The sequence below is a fragment of the Pogona vitticeps genome, chromosome 1 (genome assembly GCF_051106095.1).
Source record: "Pogona vitticeps strain Pit_001003342236 chromosome 1, PviZW2.1, whole genome shotgun sequence".
NCBI classification, from domain to species: Eukaryota; Metazoa; Chordata; class Lepidosauria; order Squamata; family Agamidae; genus Pogona; species Pogona vitticeps.
In genome coordinates, this window is record NC_135783.1 from 308545495 (window position 1) to 308567646 (window position 22152).

The 22152-nt window shown below is 39.6% G+C and overlaps 1 protein-coding gene across 3 annotated transcripts in view; it reads left to right on the plus strand.

The window, feature by feature from the left end:
- The window catches only part of DPH6 (diphthamine biosynthesis 6), a 335370-nt gene that overhangs the window by 248815 nt on the left and 64403 nt on the right, over window positions 1–22152 (plus strand). For all 3 annotated transcript variants that reach the window (XM_072986316.2, XM_020789398.3, XM_078391924.1), the window contains one exon: window positions 20312–20717. In XM_072986316.2, coding sequence (XP_072842417.2) covers window positions 20312–20717 — 406 coding nt within the window. The remainder of the gene's footprint in view (window positions 1–20311; window positions 20718–22152) is intronic.

The following is a 22152-nucleotide window of genomic DNA, read 5'->3' on the forward strand; positions in this document are numbered from 1 at the left end:
TGCTTTCGAACCGCTAGGTTGGCGGGAGCTGGGACAAGCGATGGGAGCTCACTCCGTCGCGTGGATTCGATCTTACGACTGCTTGGTCTTCTGGCCCTGCAGCACAGGCTTCTGCGGTTTAGCCCGCAGCGCCACCACATCCCATTGAATATGGTAGGTTGTATGAAACCTATTCAAAGGCACACACTCTAAGCAAAACAAGTTGATGTCTCTCATTGCACTGGTGGGCAACTCTGATAAGTTTAGGGGGACACTTTTCCAGGCCCACATAGACATTCTCATAGACATCCAAAAATCTGCATTTTTAAGAGGAATGAAGCAAAATCACAAGTGGCCAGAGGACCTCTTCTAGCTTGAAAGTTTAAAAATTGTATTTGGCTTTTTAACACTGCAAGTGGGATGCAGCCTATATACAATCTGAGTTGTTGCATACGGTGGCTTCCAGATGCAGGAGCCCACTTGTTTATTTATTTATTTATTTAATTTATACCCCGCCTATCTGGCCCACTGGACCACTCTAGGCAGCTTCCAAATATAAATCAAATAATAAAACATAGACAAATACATAATAATCAAACAAGAACAGCAGTAAAAATAATAAGGAAAAGTAAGAAAAAATCAAGAGTTGGCTGGAGGGAAGGCCTGAATAAACAGCCATGTTTTTAATTGGGTTTTAAAGGTGCCCAGCATGGGGGCCGCGCGAATCGCCGGAGGGAGATTGTTCCAGAGGCGAGGAGCCACCGCCGAGAAGGCCCGGTTTCGTGTCTTCTCCTTCCGTTCTTCTCCTTGTTTGTTTTGCAGCAAATGTTACTTTTTGTAGGAAAAGTAGGTGTGAGTTGGGAGGTTGGTGCTGGTGAGAAAAAAAGGAAAGAAGGAAAAAAAACATGGGGGAATCACGCGTCACTGCTGGCTGTATATTATCCACATTCTTCTCAGCATGGATTGTTTCCATACTGCAAAACCATATGGGAGGAGCTCTTTCTGTGGTTTCATCCACATGGGTAAAAAAAGGGAGGGCAGGAAATGAATCCCTAGAGAAGCTGACACAATGAACAAATTACAATCACATGACATGAACTGTTTATCTGAATTATGTTGAACATATTTAATATCACTAGGCATTAGGTTTTTAGTACTGTGGTTGAATGATTATCATAATTTGCTATATTATTTTGTGTAAATAGATCTGAGAAGAGTATTAGATTAAACTACATCTCTAGTTTATTTGTTCTGTGGAGAGAAGAGCAGCACTGTTGCCCCCTCACATATGGCCTAAATTTTCATATATTAAGCTGTTGTGCAAGGGCTTCTCCTAAACCATCAGCATAATGGAAAGGAGGCACCAAAGGAGAAGTGGCCAGAACATGCTCACCTTAAGCATACCTGGCAGACCTCTGCCATGAATTTTTGGAACACTCGTGTAAAATATTTCTGCACCATCCTCAAGATATTTATGCTTGCCTAAAGAAGTGTTTTTAATAATGAAAGTTCACACTGCTTGCTTGTTTTTGTTTGTCTGTCTGTCTCCTTGTTTGTTTGTTTTAATAGTCTAATAAAGGTATCACCTTATCTTGCATTTCCCATGCATCAATATATTGTTCTGATAGCAGTATTCAGAATTTTGTAAGCCAACTCAAAAAATAAGGGTGCCCCAAACAACAAAATAGAAAATGAAAATAGACCTGAGATCAGCATCAAATTTGGCATGCTCTTCTTCTGTGTCAAATTTGGGGATATTTGGGCAAAGGGTTTTCAAGTTATGATTTTTTTAAAAAAAAAATAACACTGTTTAACTCCTGTGCAGGTCCAAGCCACCTTGAGCTCCATCTGATTTAAAAACATCAAATACATTGATAATCTTCTAGTCACTGCCATTCACACTAGTTGCTTTGTGTTTGGGTGAGAAGTGATTAACTGACAGAAAAAGGAGTCAGCTCCTGGGAATTTCCCTTCTGTGGTATCACTTTGTGAATGGTAGTGAACAGAAGAGGGTATCCTGTAGACCAGTAGCCCCCCAACTTGGGTCTCCAGATGTTCTTGAATTTAACTCCCAGAAATCATGGGCAGCAGAGGTGGTGGTGAAGGCTTCTGAGAGTTGTAGCCCAAGAACATCTGGAGTCCCAAGGTTGGGGACCACTGCTGTAGACCATCTTGACTACTGCCATTGGTATTGTAAACATTCAGGCTGCCCTTTGCTATGTAACCTTTGACTTCCTTTTTCATGCTGGCACTGCAGACACGACATTGTGTAGCAATATTGGGCCATTTCAAGGCCTTTTGAATCATGGATACAGAAGCACCATATCCCACATTCATAAAACAAAGGTTTTTGGAAGAATTAAATTGTATGAGGACCACACAGTTCTCTTCATTGTTGATTATTTTTGGAGCATGTTCACTGTAGCAGCAATTTCTTTATATTTATAGTAGTTGTACAAATCTTTTCCCCAAATCTATTTGCAAATGTATATGTGAGTCTACAGTCTTAAACTGTTACACAGGCAGGGAGAAAATGTAATCAATATGATGCTTTGTAGGATGGTTTTCTTAGAGGCGGCTGCTATGACAAGCACTTAGGACAGCCTCCTCTTAACAGCCATTTATTGTGTTTTAACCCTGACACTTTTGTGGCAGCTAGGTCAGAATTCAGTGTGTTTCTGCATATTTGATTTCTACATTATGTTTCTACCTAAAGTCAAGACAATAACATTACATTACGTGTTTCTACGTAATGTAATGCTAGTGACTTGACTTGATGTGCCATCAAGTCAAGTCAATAGCAACCCTTATATGGTTTTCAAGGTAAAGAATATTTAAGGAGTGGTTTTACCAATTCTGCTCCCTCAGTGAGCTTCCATGGCTGAGCGGGGATCTGAAACCAGGCCTCCTGAGTCCTAGTCCATCACTCTATTCACTACAGCACAATTATATCCTCAAATTATTTTATCCATTATAAAGTAATAATTATAAAATAACAAAATAATTATTTGACTGGGTTTTGATTCTTATTGCTGTTCCTCCAGACTGAGATTCCTTATCACACAGTCTTTTCAAAATTAAAGAAAATGGATATTGACTCAGTAGATTTACAAAGATTTGATATGATCACATTACCTTAAGGAATTATAGCTTTTGAAAATTTTCAGTGGCAGTTTTAATTATGTCACTGGCATGATTAATAAGCCTATGAATTATACATTTGTAGTTTATTCACACTGCCTGGATAACAGAGTGCACCAGCTTAAAGTTTCAGAACAAAGTACTGTACCAACAATAGGTCTGTCGCTTACAAAGTAGAGATTCCACTAGGAAAACAGCAGAAGAAAAAGCCTCACACAGTAGAACTGAGCAAGTTTGCAGCTGTATCAATGGGCTGTTTAAATCTCTTCGGTATTTTATAGATGAATTTGCCTCATAGTCACATCTGCTTAACTTTTCCAAGTGTTTATAACAATGAGATACCTAGTTTTTGTTTATGATATGCAATATATAAAAATGAAATTTGCAGAGTTAAAAAATATTTCTTCTTCATGGCCTCTATGAATTCTCACTAATGAGCTATGTGCACAGTCCATCTTGGAACCTTCCAGAACTGAGGTGATGCATTTTTGCCAAGAGCTCCGTCCCATTCCAGGATATGGTCTGCCCATTCTATCCTGTTCCCCTCCATTTCTTTTTTCTGCCACACAGTGCAGATGTCTGGGAATGTCTCTGTTTTCTATTGTCCTCAGCTCAGTGATCCTGCAAAGACAGGTCCTTGCATATATCATTCTACAAACTGTAAGACATTAAATTATTGTATAAAGTATATTTTAAAAAACACACCTCTAGTTAGCATCTTTAACATCTCTTTCCCCTTCAGGCTTCAGATCCCTCACAGCCCAATTCTGCCTGCTTCTCAGTATTGCATGACATCCCAAATTTTTAAGAAGTGTGTCTCTTGCCCTGCAAAAATCCCCTTATCAAATGGCCACTTCAAATGCCTGAAGAGACTTCCAACACATAGGCCTGTAAACATTGCAAGGCCTTCACTCGCCAGGGCCAGAAAAATAGAGAGGCCAGACTCTGTAAGAATCTCAGGGACAGAATGGTATTAAGAGTCTGACTTCCTAATCCACCAGTCCATCCATTCCAGTTACTTGAGAAAATAACAACAGGGCGACCAGCCATGGCACTGACACGACATCCTTCTAGACATTGCCACAACCAGTCCAAGTCACCTGGCAATTCCATCTCTATCATCCTTTCCAACAAAACAAAAGGCCTCCATTTAAGACTATGAATCCTCCCAAAAGTGGAAAAAGAAGCATAAAGTTTGGTGGAAGAGGGGAGACCTTCCTACACTGCCAGAGGTCTCATTATCAGACTCCCCATCAGGATCATTGCTTACAGTTCAGAAATTGTCTTCTGTACCCGTCCACATCCGTATCACTGCTATTTATTCTGGAATAATGCTACAAGCTCCTACTCCGGGATAACCTGCTCTGTAGGACCATCAACAACCAGTACTGACATCTCAGTTGGATGTGGAAATATTGGACAGACTACCACTAGATCAATAGTCCAATCAACATGTCCAGGCTTCCCCTCTCATCATTTCTAAACAAGATGGAAACACTAGACAATCAACATCTTGATCACACACCCCGATAGTCACATTCAGGATTGTGTTCTGCTTCGAGGGGCTTTTTGCCCAATTCCTTTTATTCCCATGGTTCTGTTTCTAGTCAAGCCTGAAGATTTAGTGCTTATGATGCAGGCATTACTACACTCTTACACATGAGACTGAAGCCCTCAATAACACCATGGCAAGCTGTAATGGCTCGTGACTATGACGACCACTGAGCAGCACTGAGACTGAGCTCACCGAGTTGATCTCAAGATCGAAGCACCCATAGCTGCCCTATTTCAACAGCAGTGATTCTATCAGTACCATGCCAGATACTTTACCATTCCAAATTGCACCATTGGCCTTGACAGCCACGAGGCTGACATTGGAACTGACTGCTGCTCAGGGTGCTGCTGTAGTACTAATCATGGTTTTGACCCACCAGCTTGCCTGATCCCTACTGATATCAGCCACTCCAGTTTCAATGGGAGAATGCCTACAAATGGGGCTTCCATTACCAGCATAGCCCTGTCTACCAGCATGCCTTGTGCCCAGCCAATCTGTCCATCCAGTACCAACCTTGCTGCCACTACAACAGCCACATGCTCCTCTCTCTTCTTGGAAAAATGCAGTCATGAGAATCAAGCACCACATATTTACCTGCCAACACATTTAAGGTGCACAATAAGTTGATGGAGTGCAAGATCCCACTTCTGGAAAGGATTCCAGTTCATGCCCATCGATCGTAGTAACCATGAATGTCTCCACTCATGGTGAGTGAGGGGCACTGTCAAACCACACTAGATTTAGATATAGTCCTGCTGTGGCAAAAGACTAGTCCTCTGTTGAAGAATTATATTTGTTTTATTAAGAAAAGAAAATACAGTGGTGCCTCGACCTACGAACGTAATCCGTTCCAGAAGATGGTCATAACTCGAAATGGTCGTAAGTCGAAGCACCATTTCCCATAGGAATGCACTGAAATGGCATTAATCTGTTCCAGCCGAAGGAAAAAAATCACACAAAAAAACCACTGCAAGACCCATTGGAAACGCGATAAATCCATTCCGGCCGAAGGGGGGAGGGGAAGAAAGAAAAGCAAACGAACTGTGCAAGGCCCTTCAGAAATGCAAAAAAAGCAAAGCAAAAAGCAAGCAAACTGTGCATGACCCATTGGAAATGCAAAAAGAGCAAAGCAGAAAGCAAACAAACCATGCAAGACCCATCGGAAATGCAAAAACAACAAAGCAAAAAGCAAGCAAACCCTGCAAGACTCATTGGAAATGGGGGGGACCCAAAAAGCAAGCAAACTCCCCAAGACCCATCAGAAATGGGGGAAACAAACAAACAAACAAACCCCCAAGATCCATCACAGTATAGAAACATAATCCCACCACCCAGCCCAGTCCAAAACCATGCTGAAAAACCCACTCAGAACAGTTTTTAAAAAGCAGAAAGCAGCACCTTACCTTACCAGGCAGTCCAAAGTCTCCTCCGATCACACACTCTCTAACTGCTGGGATGAAAGACCTACAAAAGAAGCAGCCTCTTTGCATATCAATGATTAGCAATTTGAATTCCCTGCCTTTTCCCCCTGCCTTTTTTCGGTTGTAACTTGAAGCTCCAGCCACAAGTCGAAGCAAAATTTTGCGGCTGGAGCTGGTCATAACTTGAAATGTTTGTATGTTGGGAAGTTTGCAAGTTGAGGCACCACTGTAGATTCATTAGCATACAGTTGTATCTTTAAAGCATAAACATTGAGCATATCCATCTGTTACAATGTTTATATATTGATATACAATGATTTTATATATTTTTATACTGTTCTGTTTTATTTTGTAAGCCGCCCCGAGTAGACATGGTCTAGACGGGCGGGGTAAAAATCAAATAAATAAATAAATAAACCTACAATTTCTAATTAAAATAAAAACAGCTAGGTTATCATCTTTGCTCTATGTCCCTACATGTTGGCATCAAGATGCTGGGCTATTCCCCCTTTCTTCTTAAAGAGATAAACAAGCCTCTGTGTCTCACATTCCACCAAACCAATTTTTTTACATACAGTGATACCTCAATTTACGACCATAATCCGTTCTAGAAGATGGACATAACTCAAAATGGTCGTAAATTGAAGCACCATTTCTCATAGGAATGCATTAAAATGTAATTAATCAGTTCCGGCCGAAGAAAAAATATCACCAAAAAAATCGCTGCAAGACTCATTGGAAACACAATTAATCCGTTCCGGCTGAAGTGGGCGGGGGGGGGGGGGAAAGAAAAGCAATCAAATGTGCAAGACCCATTGGAAATGCACAGAAAACAAATGGAGCACATTGGAAATGCACAGAGAACAAAGGGGGCAGGTCGGAAATGCAAAGAAAACAAAGGAAAAAACAAGGGAAGCATGCAGGACCCATTGGAAGTGGGGGGGAAATCCCAAAAAGCAACCAAACCCCCCAAGACCCATCAGAAATGAGGGGGGGGAAAGCCAAGTCTTATATCTACAAATTGAACATGTCAGTGGACCAGCCGTGTCCTGTGTCCATGCCCAACATTCTTCAAGTAATCTCTCTGAAAACAAAGTGGTTCACAATGTCATTTCTCTGGATTTACTGAGCTGCCATCTCAACATGTGTCCCTGAACAGGATGGACAATCAAGGGTTGGCCCATCTTCATCTACTCAAGTTCCTTGAATGCCTTAACAACCTATTCCTGCCTAAACTCTCCTATCCTCCAAGTTGGAATCTGTCCCAAGTTGGAATCTGTTCCATGTTCTTCACTAACTCACTAAAGCATCCTTCAAGCCTATGGCCACCACAGATCTTCGACTCTTCTCTATGAAATTTGTCTTACCAGTCATCTTCTCTTCAGCCAGACAAGTGAATGAATTTGCTTGTCCTCAAAGCTGACCCACCTTTCTTGGCTTTTCATAAAGATGGTCCTCTGATTGGATATTACTTTCCTTACAAAAGTTGTCTTCAATTTTCACATGGCTCAATGTGGTTCACTCCTTATTCTTTATGTGACCCCTTCCATACCTCTTGATTCTTGAACATTCTTTATACACCCTAAATGTTCGCAGAACCTTCAGTTTTTATGTGCATAGACAAAACTTTTACACAAGTTCACAGTAGTTATTCATTTTCTATGCCTCCAAGAAGAAAGGTTCTTCAGTTTCATCTCAAAGATTTGCCAAAGATTTCCTTGTTTATATTATCAACTTCTGCTACTAGCTAGCTCACATTCCACTTCCCAAATCAGTTTGGGGCCACTCTGTTAGAGTCATATCTACCTCAACAGTCTTCTTCAGAGGCATTTCCCTACTACATATATGTGGAACAGTGACATGGATCCGTCCTGGCACCTTCATGAGACACTACCAACTGGGCATGAGAGCTCATCTAAGTACACATTTTGGCTGGGAGGTGTTGTCATTCATCCTATGGTGACATCTGGCTTCCTCCTTAAAGGAATCCTATTATTCACCCATTGGTATGCATTCACAGACTCTACAGAAAGTAAGAAAAAGAAGTTGCTTACCTATAATTGTGATTGTTTGTGTGGTCATCTGTGAACTCGCACAACCCACATGCCTTCCCTCTCAGATGCCCCTGCTGTTATGGTAGACCAGAACTAAAGGAATGGGATGGAATGGGCAGGCCACACCTTGGAAGGGGGCAGAACTCCCACCAAAATAATGCAGCTCTGGCAGGTTCTGAGATGGACTGTGCACATGCTGTTAGCCCATTGGTATGAGTTCACCGATGACCACTCCAAAAATGCAGTCACAGGTAAGCCACCTGTTCTTTTTCATGTTTTGCAGTTTTCATAATAAGGTATTATTGTTTCTTCAAAGCAAAAGCGAAACCAAATCTAAAATTCAGATGTAAATTTCAAATTTCAAGGGTGAATGTGTAGAGCAGTATTTACAACATCAGCACTTTCCTTCTTTCACTAAAGACTTCATTAGAGATTTCCTTCTGGGAGCAGCAGTTCATCAGTATAGCAGAAGCTGCAGGACTGGACAATTAAACTGACTATCATTTTAAGAATAGAACATAAGAATGGAGGGAGTCATTTAGTTTTGTCATTTTTTCTGCTTTATAGATTTGACAGCCGATTTTCTGTAATCTGTTTTATTATGTCGTTAGTTATGCTGCTATTTCCAGTATCCAAATATGGAATAGTTAGAGCAAAGAGATAAACATTTTTCTGAATACTTGAGAGCAGGTGTTATATAAAAGTGCTTTGATTCATTTTGGTAAATCACCAAATTTGCTTCTTTAAAGTCCTTTTTTAAAAAATGAATCTTAAGTGTTATAAACTCTCCAATTGTTGAACTAAGGTTGTTCTGTATGTATGATGAGTTTAGCCAGTGGTGCATTTTGGACTTCTAATAATTGAACATATTATCTAACAATTGAATGTATTTCAAACAGTATATGAGATGGCCATTATGTTCAGAGCAGCAAGGACAAAATAGCCATATAACAGGAAAGTGGAAGGAAGAAAGTGGAGGTAATGGTTGGTTAAAAGCAGGGTTTGTCATCGGAACAAACCTTCTATGCTGACTGTGTAATCCAAGCAATGAAACAAGTAAGACTAAAGCCTGCACTTCTTATGGTTGTTATTTGAACATACGAATACAGAAAGTCTTAAGTAAATGAAAGATGTACTTTAAAGCTGGAATATTAGATCTAGTGACTTCTCAGTGCTGAGATTATGGACCTAACACTGGTCTTCAAATTGCAAATATTTATAGTTTGTAAATTAGCACAAGTATGTTGTGCCTTGTTCAAGGGGAGTGTTCAGGGAACGGACACAAAAGAGAAACAGTTTTTATAAGGAGCATTTTTTATAGTGGGGCAGCAACAGAAATCCCAAGCTTAGAGTAACTGGGTGAAGTCAATTATTATCTGGAAAATGATTCCAAAGGAATCAGATGACGGAGCTGCTTCAGTGCTTTGAGAGACTGTTGTCAAGGTAGGTGCAACTGATAATCAAATGCTATGAAGTTCTCTCTAACAGTGGTGATTATACTAAACAAGATAGTGTCAGGTCCAAGCTGTATGACAGAGAGAAAGCTGTTATTGCTTAACTAACTTTATTTCAGTTTATACATTTATTTGAGCACTATTCCTATGGATGCATTTGAAAATGCTGGCTGATCAATATAGAATAAATGTCACGGCCCTAGTCCTGTCTTCCAGACATTGATCCAGAGGTTTTAGAGAGATTGTGCATGGGTAACGTGAGATTAGCTCAACATTTCTGACCAACAAACACATGGAATTCTCAAAGAAATATCTGTGTGCATCTGTGCAAGCATAGCAAAAAAATAAAATAAAAACAAAAATATTGTGCCATCGGAAAGACTTACATTTCAGTGTGAACTTTTGTGGTTGCATCACTTCTACCAATAACATGTCTCAAGATGTAAATGAAATATAACAATGTGTGTTTACAATGTCAGCATTTTTTATTTTTTGTTTGTTTTTAATCTGGATATGGAAGTTATCAGCATGGACAGCTGGTCTAATCAAGGCCTTATCACTGATCTTCCTGAGCACTTCATTGAGGTGACTGTTTTCATGTGAAAACACAAGTTCAAGAGTTTGTGCATTATGAATATTATGACTTAACACTTAATAATAATATTTTAATTTCAGTTTATTTAAATTGCATTCAAATTTAAGATTTTTTTCCAACTTCACTCAAATCTACTGAAATAGCTATCCCTAACCTGTGAAACATGCTAGACCTCTGCTTTTGAAAGATCTCCAGCAGTAAATTCTTTCAATCAACAACTCCAGCTGTCTTTTTCGAAACTTCATATGCTAATTAATACACTAATTAATTAAAGTTTCTTTGTTTTAATAGGGTAAATTTTTTGCCAAAATCCTGTTGCCTGGGCTGACCTATGCAACAGGAATGATATTATTTGTAGCTGAGACTGTCATTGTTAAAGGCTTCCTTTGGTGATTTCTATGTGCTCATGACTTTGTAACATTGTATACAAGCCATTCAGACTCTGAAATTGCAAAAGGATGCTTTATATAGTATATTGTCAATCTGTCCCTGCCAATGGCATCATTCCCATTGAAAAAAGGGGCTGCACAACAGGATTTAAGCCAATATGTTTTTAATTTTACATATTTTTAAACAATTTGTGAGGTGCTTTGGCTCCTTAAACCAGGAGATAGGCACTGTAGAAATAAAATAAGTAAATTGATTTAATAACTGGATTTATCATGCCTGCTCTTTAAGAACTGCAGCAATTCTGGATAGTGCTCTGGGTTAATTTAAATAGGAAACCCTTATGAATTGAGTCTGAACAGAGAGTCAAGACGATAATGAAAACCCAGTGCAACTCATGGAATAATCTATTTTGAACATATTGTCATCATATGTATCATCTCATGTAGAGCATGCAACACAAAATCAATGAATTCATTACAAAAGTGTGCTCATCACTTCTTGGTCAGAATCTCCAACTAAACTATAAAGAATTGCCTTAGACTAAATAGAACATGAGTCCATCTGGCTTGCTGTATACAGATTAATAGTACTTCTCTAAGGACTCAGGAGGAAATATTTCACATCTGTGTTTCCAGGTTCCAGGTTATACATATAGATTTTTTTTACTGATATTATGCACTGACACTGAGCGATAGAAGATGAAGGACTAATAAAGGAGTGTACTTCTTCACAGATCACATAAACTGGAAACTGGAATTTACTGTCAGAAGGTGTTGTGATGGCTGCTAACTTGGATAGGTTTACAAGGGGATTAGATAAATCTGTGGAGGATAGACTTTCCAGTGGTTCCTAGTTAGGGTAGCTATATATCACTTCCAGTATTAGAGATCATGTGCTTTCTATAAGAATTGATGGGGACCAAAAAAGGGCAAATGTTGTTGCACTTCATGTCCTGCTAGTGGGATTACTCATGGGTAGATGGTTAAGAAATGTGTCAACAGTGAGAGTGACTTCAGCAATATTGTCCGTGCACTGAACTAGCTAGGCCTTTGGTCTAATCTAGCATGTCCCTTCTTGTTCCCTCGTATTTATGAAAAATGATTCTGTCTTTTCCAAGTAGTGAAGCTGATGAAAGTTAGATCTTGACCTGAATGCAGATGGGCCTGGGAACATGTTTGTGAATCTGAAAAACCACTGGAGTCCACTCAGGGCCTGTCACCTTTCACTACCTTAGATTTAGCTAGGTTCAGCTTCATTCTGTCATTGTCTTAACAAACTTTACGTTCATACACCACTGAACTGGTGTGAGATGAGAAGAAGCTGTGTATTCTCCTTTTATTGATATAATTACAATTGCAGTCTCTGGATAATCCATTCAGTGTCTTCACATTGGAGAAAAAGAGGTAAATTTTAATCCTGAGGGCACCAAGGGCAGGAGGGGTGGGGTTCTAAAAAACGGCGAACATCTAGCATTATCTTTTCGTAAGCATCCATTTGTACAGCAGCCATGTTATGTCAGTAACGTTCATTTAACATTTAAGTAACATAATTCCAAGAAATGACTTGAATCAATCATATCATTTAGACTGTGAGAGAAAATTTATTCAGTCATGAAAGAAATTAACCTCAAACATATGATGACTGGAAATAATTTCTTAGATAAGATATTTCTGTTCCACAAAACCAGACTCCCCCCCAACTTTAAAAGGGGGGGCAGTTGGGGGGCTTTTAACTAACAGTTGGCAATGGTGGTGGGGAGTAATCCCTGGAAGCTCCATCACACAAACCCATATTTTAAAGGTTGAAGCCTTTGTAAAATGTGAATATGTGGGAGCATGGTGCACGGTCTTTCACATGGAATGATGATCATTTGTTTGAGTTTGAAATTGTACTTTTGCCATGGCCTAATTCTCCTGTGTTTCTTGCCGTATTCTAAATGGCAGTTGAAGGCAAGCAGAAATACAAAGTAATTGATTTAACAACCTAAGACAAGTACAAGAAAGTAGGAAAGTTTTGTCTCAATGCTTGACTTGACCTGAGACAGCTTTTTAAGACTTCTTTTCTAAACAGTACCTCAGCACCTTGGGCCAACCAAGTGGCCTTTAAGCCTGAATGAGCATGACTTTTTTTCCCCTCCACTGTAAAGCTGGAGTATTCATCTTTTCAAACTGTTTCGCAGCACTGGAAGCAGAATTATATTGACAAGGTTAGAATTCATCTCCTGGAGGGAGACTACTATGCTACTGTTAAGTGCTAATATAACATTTATGTGTTGGTACCTTAATAACAGCCCCAGTTTACCTAATGAAAGTACTGAAAGCAAACAGTGCTCAGCAAGATTTTATTATGACTGAAGTGACTGCAATTTGAGGCAAATTATCCCTATTTTTGTTCCTATATCAAACACAGACATGCTAAAGAAATTGCTACAAGTTTTTGTGTGGAATTAGACTTCGCTATCGTTAATCTAGATGTAAGTGCATTTTTCATGTAAACAGCTCACAAGGGTCAAGCAGCAGAGACTTTTCTGTGAGAGAAAAATGCTTGTCAATAACTTTGTGAGTGAATTTTAAAATAAAGTGCCTGTACCCTGTCATTATTCCTTCCTCGCGAAGTCAAGAATGAGTGGATGAAAATTGAGCATGTGAATTGAAAGCAGAGTGAGTGTTATGGCCTTATCGACCTCAGGTAAAATTACTGTTTTAACTTGTAATTATTTTTCCATTCAGAGGTCAGACAATGTACAGTATTTACTATTCTGAACTGCAATGTAAGCAAATGGGTATATAAAAAGTTGTTATGAGTTCACATGAAGGCAAAGCAAGGCTCAGTCACTAATACTAACATTGCTTAGCATGTGCCCTTTCTTAACGGTGGCAAAAGGAAAAAAAAGTAAACATTTTAAAATAAAAATGTAAAGAGAGAACATAAATCATGTTTAAAGGAAGACTTTGTTATTAGTAGAAAAAGTGTTCTTTTTCTGAAAAAAAATGTGAATTCTTAACTTATTTCTATAAACACATTAAGTTTGAAATAGTGTCTGTGTGGTTTAGAACTTTTGGGGAGACAGACTCTTTTCTTTTTTCTTTTTTTAATAACCCCCAATGCAGTACTTTTCAGTGGAGCTACCAGAGTGAAATTGTCCAGCACAATAAGCTTTTGCACCCTCTTTCAGGAAACAGTTGTACTCTATCACAATTCCCTTCTATTTTCTGGAAAGTATCTTTTGAAGAGATCTGTCATGAAGCTTGTTCTAGAAAAAAGACACAGTTAACCATTTTCAGAGGTTCTAGGGTGGGGGAAGTCTTTATGCTAGTGACTTCAAGAGGACATAATACCCTAAAGCAGTAGTTCCCAACCTTGGGTCCCCAGATGTTCTTGAATACAACTCCCAGAAATCCTGGCCAGCACGGCTAGTGATGAAGGCTTCTGAGAATTATAGTCGAAGAACATCTGGAGACCCAGGGTTAGGAATCACTGCCTTTTGGTGTTATGTCTTCTTGGAGGAAAGAGGAAATGATACCAAAAGACCTCTTTTCAGCTCTCAGACTAGTTTATCATAATTAGAAGCAGCAGAGATTTGGAAGAGCATATCCTTGATTTTTTTTTTACCACTTCTAGAAAGGACTTGTTCTTCCCATATTTTCTCTTACTAATGCTACATATACATACTCTTGCACCTTATGTTTATTATTTATTTCATTTTATTTGTGTCCTTCCTTTCTCCCAATTCAGAAATATAAGAGAGCCTCAAAAATGTTGGGACAAGATGAATTAAAATATCAAGAATATAATTAAATGTATTATCGTATCAAAGGATTAAAGAAAATAATTTTAAATCATAAAGAAAACAAAAGACACTTGTGACTTTAAAAAAGAGTTTGGGGGGAAAATAAGTAAATAAAAACCTACTAGAAATATGGTTACTTGAGCAGGAGTTCATTGAAGAAGGACAATATCAAAAAGAGAACAGTTTCTTCATTCTGATTCATGAGCATATCTTTTAAGCCAAATTATCTGTATTAACAATTTTATATTTATACATTTGATTTTTCTTTTTTAAAGATGTTTTATTAGATTATTATTGTAGTTTTATTATGTGTTTATGTTATAATATTGTAAGCCACCCAGAGTAGTGGCCTGGCCACTACATGGGTAGATAAAAATTTAAATGCTGCATTTTTCCATGTATAAGACTATACTTTTATCTAAAATCTTTAGACTAAAAATTGAGGGTCATCTTATATACGGAAGTAAACTGAGGAGAGAACAAAAACAAGTGGAGGGGAAAGCAGGGATCAAAGTGATTGTGCAGGGCTTTGATCTCTGCTTTCCCATCCACTTGCTAAGCCTTAGCGAAAGGAAAGCAAGGATCAAAGTGCTGCAGGATTGCTTTGATCCCTGCTTTCCCCTCTGCTTGCTAAATCTCATAGGGCTTAGCAAAAGGAGGGGGGGAAATATCAAAGCAATCCCTTGGATGTATAAGGGGAAAGGGATCAAAACAATCATGCAGTCACGGGATTGCTTTGACCCCTTTCCCCCTCCTTTTGCTAAACCCTATGGGGCTTAGCATGAAGGGAGAAAGCAGGGATCAAAGCGATCCTGCAGCACTTTGATCCCTTTCCCCCTACACTTGCTAAGCCCCACTTAGATTTCTTAATTTTAGTTAAGAAAAGTGGGGGGCGTCTTATAGATGGTGATGTCTTATAGATGGAAAATACGGTAAATAAAATAAAGAAAGAGGTGAGGTGATCAAGGTGCTTATAATCCCCTGTTTTTGACAAGGCTCCAGAATAATCATTTGAATCAAACAAATACCTCTCCTGATTTTTTTCCATTTGTTTGTTTCTTTTGCAATTTTTGATTTGTTTGGTTTTGTTTAATTTGGTGATTGTATAAGGGATCCTTTTTTTCTGAAACAGTGGCTGAAATCCTGCTCTATACATTATGGCATAAAAGGCCAATGGTGTTGTCAGCTGTAGCAATTTTTCAGAAATAAAACACTTCTGATTCCATTCTTGAAATGACCAAGGCACCAGTGGAATTTCTTTTGTCACCAGGAAGATGTTGGGAGCCGTAATTGCCAAAAAATTGTAGCCACCAGTAAAGTCAACCTGTCAGTGGCAATGTCAGTAATTAAAGACCCTTCCATCCCACAGCCCCCAACAACTTCCCAATGCGGAAGAAGATTCCCTGTGTGTCTCACAACCTTTGCGGGTGGGTGAGTGAATCATAATGTTTTATTTCCAAGAATTTGTTGCAGCTTGATGATATCATTGGCCTTACATGGTGTAACTTATGGAACAAGATTTCAGCTACAGCCTTGTAGGTCATTCTTTCATTTATGCATAGTAAAAATAGGACGTTCTTAGAGTACCCACAGATTTTAATTGGCAAGTGTCATTAAATATGGTTTCTCTAACATTGTTGCTTGGTTGAACAATTTGGTGAATTTGATCAAAAATCCAGGATAGCTCTTCCCTTTTCAGACCACTCCATTCACATCTCAACCTTTGGTAAGAAATAGGTTTCTGAGGTAAAATGAGGAAGAGAAAGACAATACTCACTTATTTGATAATTTCAGGAGTTTCAGCTTCTCCAAAAGTTACAAGTTCTGATATCAACCACCCAAACCAGCCAAGAGGAAACACTCACTCAAGCTGTCAACCATATTCTGTTTCCAGCACCGGAGACTGAAAGAGTCTGTGTTATACATAACAATATACCAGCTCATCTTTTTGTAAGGGAAAGGTCTTAGCCATTTCTCAGAGGCATAGAGGGATTCTGTCTATAGTTACTACATGCTGGTCACAGTTTTGGATGAGAATGTCTTGGAGCAGAAGAGGCAAAGATTTTGTGTGCACATGTGTTTTATTAAGCTCCCACTGAGAAGTCTGCATTCAGTGTCTGGTACAGATTGGACCTATAAAAGTTGTTACTAGAGGCCAACTGAGATCTAATCAGTTTTTATGTATACATTACACAGTAAACATGGGGATATGTGAATAACCCTAGATTTTAGACGGCACTGTGACAGAAGATGATGAAATGAAATGACAAAGTGATGCTTCTGAAATTTCATGATCTCTGTTGTCTTGTCTTAAAATTCAGTTAACAGCTCCTGAGATGTAATTTTCGTCTAGGATATGGCAGAAAGAGTGAGAATTAAACTTCTCCTTTCTACCCCTTATGGTACAAAAGCTGCTCAGTTTTTTTCCCGTGACTGCTATTTAGAAAGTAAAAAAGTACATATAAATTACACTCACATAGTTAACATCATGTCTAGTTTGGCCCTATGTCATGCACTTCTATTAAGTTGCTATGCAAGGCAGTTACTTGGAAGTCTGCCTATAGTTTTTACTAGACGCTATTGCATTGATACGTACTCTTTGGCATAGTCAGTCTTTGATAGGCATGTCCTGCTGGTTGTCTCTGCCTGAGACCATAAATTGGACTTTTGTAGACTGCTTTTGTACATTTCAGAGTTAAAGACTGTGTCACACTGAATTAAAAGGAAGAGGAATCATTGAATTTAGTATATATTTCCATTATCAGGTGTTCTGGGTTAGGGCCATCTTCCCTTGCATTAAACACACACATAAGCAGAGATGTCACATTGTTCAGAAATTCTGATTAAGGCAGAGTACAAAAATATTTGGAATTGGACATTTTGAGTGTTGATGGGATGCCCTCCTGCTCCCACCCTTATATTAGTTGTACAGAAGAAGTCCTATTCTAGTTTCTATACATAATCATGATCTTGGAATAAAATTTCGAAAAGCAAGACATTATGTAACATAGGTCTTATTCAATGCTTGATATTTTGCCATATCAAGAGACAAATAGCAATATTCTAAATGATGGGTTTATTTACCAAAATGCTTTCTCTTTCTGAATGAGGGGTGTATTTAACAGAGTGCTTAAGCATTACTAGTAGTGCAATACTAATTCTTTGTGATATCTGTGAATCATAACTTTGAGTTGGTTCTGCTCCTGCTCAGAGACCATGAGAACATTTTAGGCTTTAGTCCGTTAGTCCATTAGTCCGTACCCTCTCTGCTGCACATGCTCCCCACCCTGTAGCTAATCCTCAATTCCCCTGCAGCTGTCACTGAGGTAGCACCTTGGGAGTGTTCCTAGAGCCTTCTTTTTTCTTCTTCAAAAATGCTACATAGTTCTTACCTGTAGCTTTTACCTATATCCATTGGTTCATTTTTCTCCAGCCTTCTTTCGAGGTTCTTCATCTTACTTTTAAAAAGGTTCATACTTGTTAATCATTGTACATGTCCTCCCCAACTTTTTTATGGCCCCAGTGGGCCCACTCAAGAAGTGTCACTTATTCCAACAAGATTCCTCTCACTCATTCTAAATACCTTTATTGTCTTGGTGAGTGGCACTAGACTCAGAATTGCCAAACTTGCTGTAGGCTTCCCAAGGTAAGCATAAAAAAATAGATAATCTTGGCTGAACTTTTATCTCTGGGATAAATAACACAAAGCAGTTGATGCCATTGCCAACCAGGCTACTTTGGTTCCATCAATTTCTATCTGCAAAATTCCGACTAAGCAGATATATATGGAGCCAATTCAATCTGAGTCTACATCTGCAAAGCCTTCCAGTAAAGCTATTGACCCTACACAGAAAACACCCTTGACACTGAGGACAGAGCATTGACATCAGAGTTTGCATCGGTTTGCAACCTGAATCGGTTTCATACTTGGTTCAGAGAAAAAAGGGGGAAAATCTACTGATTCACATAGTCAGGCCAAAAAAGGTAAAGACCAAGCAAAAATTAAGGAGACCCAGGAGCCAGCGGAATCTGGTTTCAAAAACACTACCATCACAGTCACCACCTTGTCATCATTCTCCAGTGGACAAGGAAAGTGAAGGCCATAAGGACTTTTATGCTTTGGATCTGCTTCTGACAAATCTCTTGAGTCCACGTTATCTTCAACAACCTTTAGTCAATTATCAGAGTGGAGCCAACTCATCCAGAGGACTCTGAATAAGCTTTCTCTACTCTATGAAGGCTCAAGAGACATGTAGACCTCAACATCATGGACAGTCTCCCTTCTTGTCTTCTGATTTGACTGCCAAATGGAAGTAGAGGCATCTCCACCCCATAAAAGACACCATAAACTACAATATTCTCAAGTGCTAAGGAGGCAATGCATCCCATCATCACTCGTCTGTGATTATCATTGTCATGCTGACTGCTCCTGCTCTCAGTCAGTTTTGAGGTCATTTGAACCAAAGTGCACACAGAGATCTCTGGCACTGAGATTGTACAAACTGAAGAAACCCACCTTGTTACCTTGATGACACTGACCGTTCACATTTGTGATTGATTTTGAGGTCCCCAAGTCTGATGCCTAGAAATCAGTGTAAACCAGTTCGAAATCATTCCAGGGCTTTTACACCAAATACTGAACGAAGGGAGCCCTCAATGTTGAAGTGTCCGCTACTGGTTACCCAGGAGCAAAGATCTGTCTTCATCGGTTGAGCCACATTGTTTCCATCACCAACACCTTTTTGGAACGACATGCCCCAAGGTCTTTACCATTTACCAGTGCTGGAAAGGCCGTACATGTATTGCGTACAATTCTGGTCACCGCACCTCAAAAAAGACAGTGGAACTGGAAAAGGTGCAGAAGAGAGCAACTAACATGATGACTAGACTGGGGCACCTCCCTTCTGAGGAAAGGCTACAGCATTTTGGGCTCTTTAGTCTAGAGAAAAGGTGCCTGAGGGGGGACATGATTGAGACATATAAAATTATGCAGGGGATGGATCGAGTGGATAAAGGTAAGCTCTTTTCCTCTTATGCAATACCAGAACCAGGGGACATCCACTCCAGTTGAGTGTTGGGAGAGTGAGAACAGACAAAAGAAAATATTTCTTTACTCAGCGAGTTGTTAGTCTGTGGAACCCCTTGCCACATGATGTGGTGATGGCATTTGGCCTAGATGCCTTTAAAAGGGGATTGGACAGATTCCTGGAGGAAATGTCCATTACAGGTTAGAAGCCATGATAGGGATGTATAATGTCCAAGCTTAAAAGGAAGGTACCTCAAAATGCCAGATGCAGGGGAGGGATAGACAGGTATCTAGTTGCCTCATGTGCTCCCAGAGGCATCTGGTAAGGCCACTGTGACATACAGGAAGGTGGACTAGATGGGCCCTTGGCCTGATCCGGCAGGGCTCTTCTTATGTTCTTATGTTCATGTCTCCTTGCTGTATACTGTTTCTACCTTCTCTTTATTTTATCCTGGTCAGATAGTGTACTTCCCTGTTGATCCTTTAGCATTCCCAGTCTGGGCTTAAATCTATACTTCATATTATATACTTATATAAAATATAAGCCACATACTGTTTTCCTACATGTAGTTGAGCATTACTAGCTTTCTGTTTTGCTTGAAATACAATTCTGTGCCACTGTAAACATAACGTGAACTGAGGAGGTGGGGCAACATGCACTCATGTGAGTGGGGAGTTCCAATTTGCTATGTAACTTTTTACCTGCTGAGGTACATGTATTGGTATTATTTCCTGTTTTGGCCATCTGAATTTTTTAATTTTTAACCTTTTCATTGTGCAGTATATACACATATACATATACATACCCGCATGCACTTTATATACATGCACTTTATATATATATAATGCAATTTTAAAAACCATCTAGAGCCATTTAATAATAAGAATGGTCTCTTTTGCTTCTAGGCCAAAGGTGAAGATATGAGGAAAGATGAACTTCCAGCACATGAAATCCTAGCTGTGGTCGTGGTGCCTTTCCTTCCCAGAGCTGCATCCATTGAATGGCATGTCATCGCAGTAGTTGATGAGCCACAGCAAAGGGAGAAACGGGTGCTGATGAGATCATTGGAGAGCTGCCAAATTAAATGTGAAGCTGTGCAGTCCTGTGCAACCCATACTATAGCTGTTGCCATATCCTTAACCATGACTTCAGCATCACCTTCTACAATCAATTTAGACAGAGTCCTACACAACATGGTTGAAATATTTAAGCAAGTTGTAGAGGAGATGGCAGGAGATGGTGACACAATCCCTTTGGGGTTTAGAACTTTCTACAGGACGGATGTTGTTGGAATGGCAGCACTGAAAGCAGGTAAGTTTCTGTATACATACTTTAGATGTCCAGTGTCAGGGTTTTGCCAAATATTTAAAGCAGACTCTTGCTGCCATGTGTTTCAGAATATCTCATTTTTAAAGCTTCTTTCCCATAGTCAACAGTCAAATTACTATATCTAGATTTGCCTAAAACACAATGTGTGAGTTTGTATTTTTGTAGTGAACATTTTGTAGCTCCAGTCTGGATAACAGTGCAAAAGTTATACTTTGAATTTGGAGAAGTTTTCAAAGGCCTTTCTGATGATCTTGTTAACTAAAGTTTTACCTGTGTAGATTTTGGATGTTAATCAAAGAAAATCATTGTCACATGGTACAATTTCACAAGCCTTCAGAGTTCAGGAGCAAAAAATGTTACCAGAATGTGGGAAAACTCATTAAATCCAGTAGTGACACAGGTATGATGGAGCAGACAACACAGCAGCCACTATTGGCTGGAGTCAGGGCAAAAGTGAGTATTTGTGTACACACACACACACACACACAGAGAGAGAGAGAGAGAGAGAGAGAGAGAGAGAGAGAGAGAGGCTTTTCTTCAGACTCTGCCGCACCCCATTCACTTCACAACCCAGCTGAGGAGCAGAAAATATATATTTCCCCCCGAAACTGGCAATGTTTCTGCCTGCTGGATTTATTCACTTAATTCTATTCTCTCATTTATTCCCCCCCCCCCCCCGGATCATTTTAGCTCACACAGCTCTCACACAGAGTGGATGGGGCAAGGAATTCAGTAGAAGACAGGCTGGGCCCTGACTCCACGTTTGCTAGAGAGGGAGCCAGGAATAGCTTGCTTGATAGTATTTAGAGCTTTAGGTGGGCAGCCCCTTCTGATTAAATCCATGTGTCTGTGTGAGCCATCTCAAGTGTACATAAGGAGCACTGATCAGGGTCAGAATCAATATTTGTGATAAAATTCAGTGACAGACAAATTCTTACAGAATGTATGGAGGGAAATGGAGTTGATATTATTCACAGTGTTCTAATGAGAAGAGCAGTGACGGGCCATACACAGCTGATGGGCCGCATGCATCCCCTGTCCGTTTGTCTAGCCCATCCACCTATCTGGATCCCTACTGCTAGCACAAACGTTCAAGAAAATCTGCCATTTTGTGGGGAGGGAGGTCTCGAGAGTCCAATTCTGCTGGAGAACAAGACATGCTCTCCACATGCCACATTCCCCACATGATAATTGGGGATTGGGGCCCAGGACCAAGAGGGTCCTGGAAGGTCCCTCCAAGCCAACCCAGAAGGTTACCCATGTATGGAGTGGAGCCTGTGCAGAGACATTGTCTGTGTAAAGAATTGACTTCCACAGGCACAGTTGTATAAGATGGCTTTTTGGGGGAAGCTGTTTTGTACCTGTCCACTATGACTCCAAAATATCTGCAGGTCCTGTTTTTCTCTCACGAAAATCA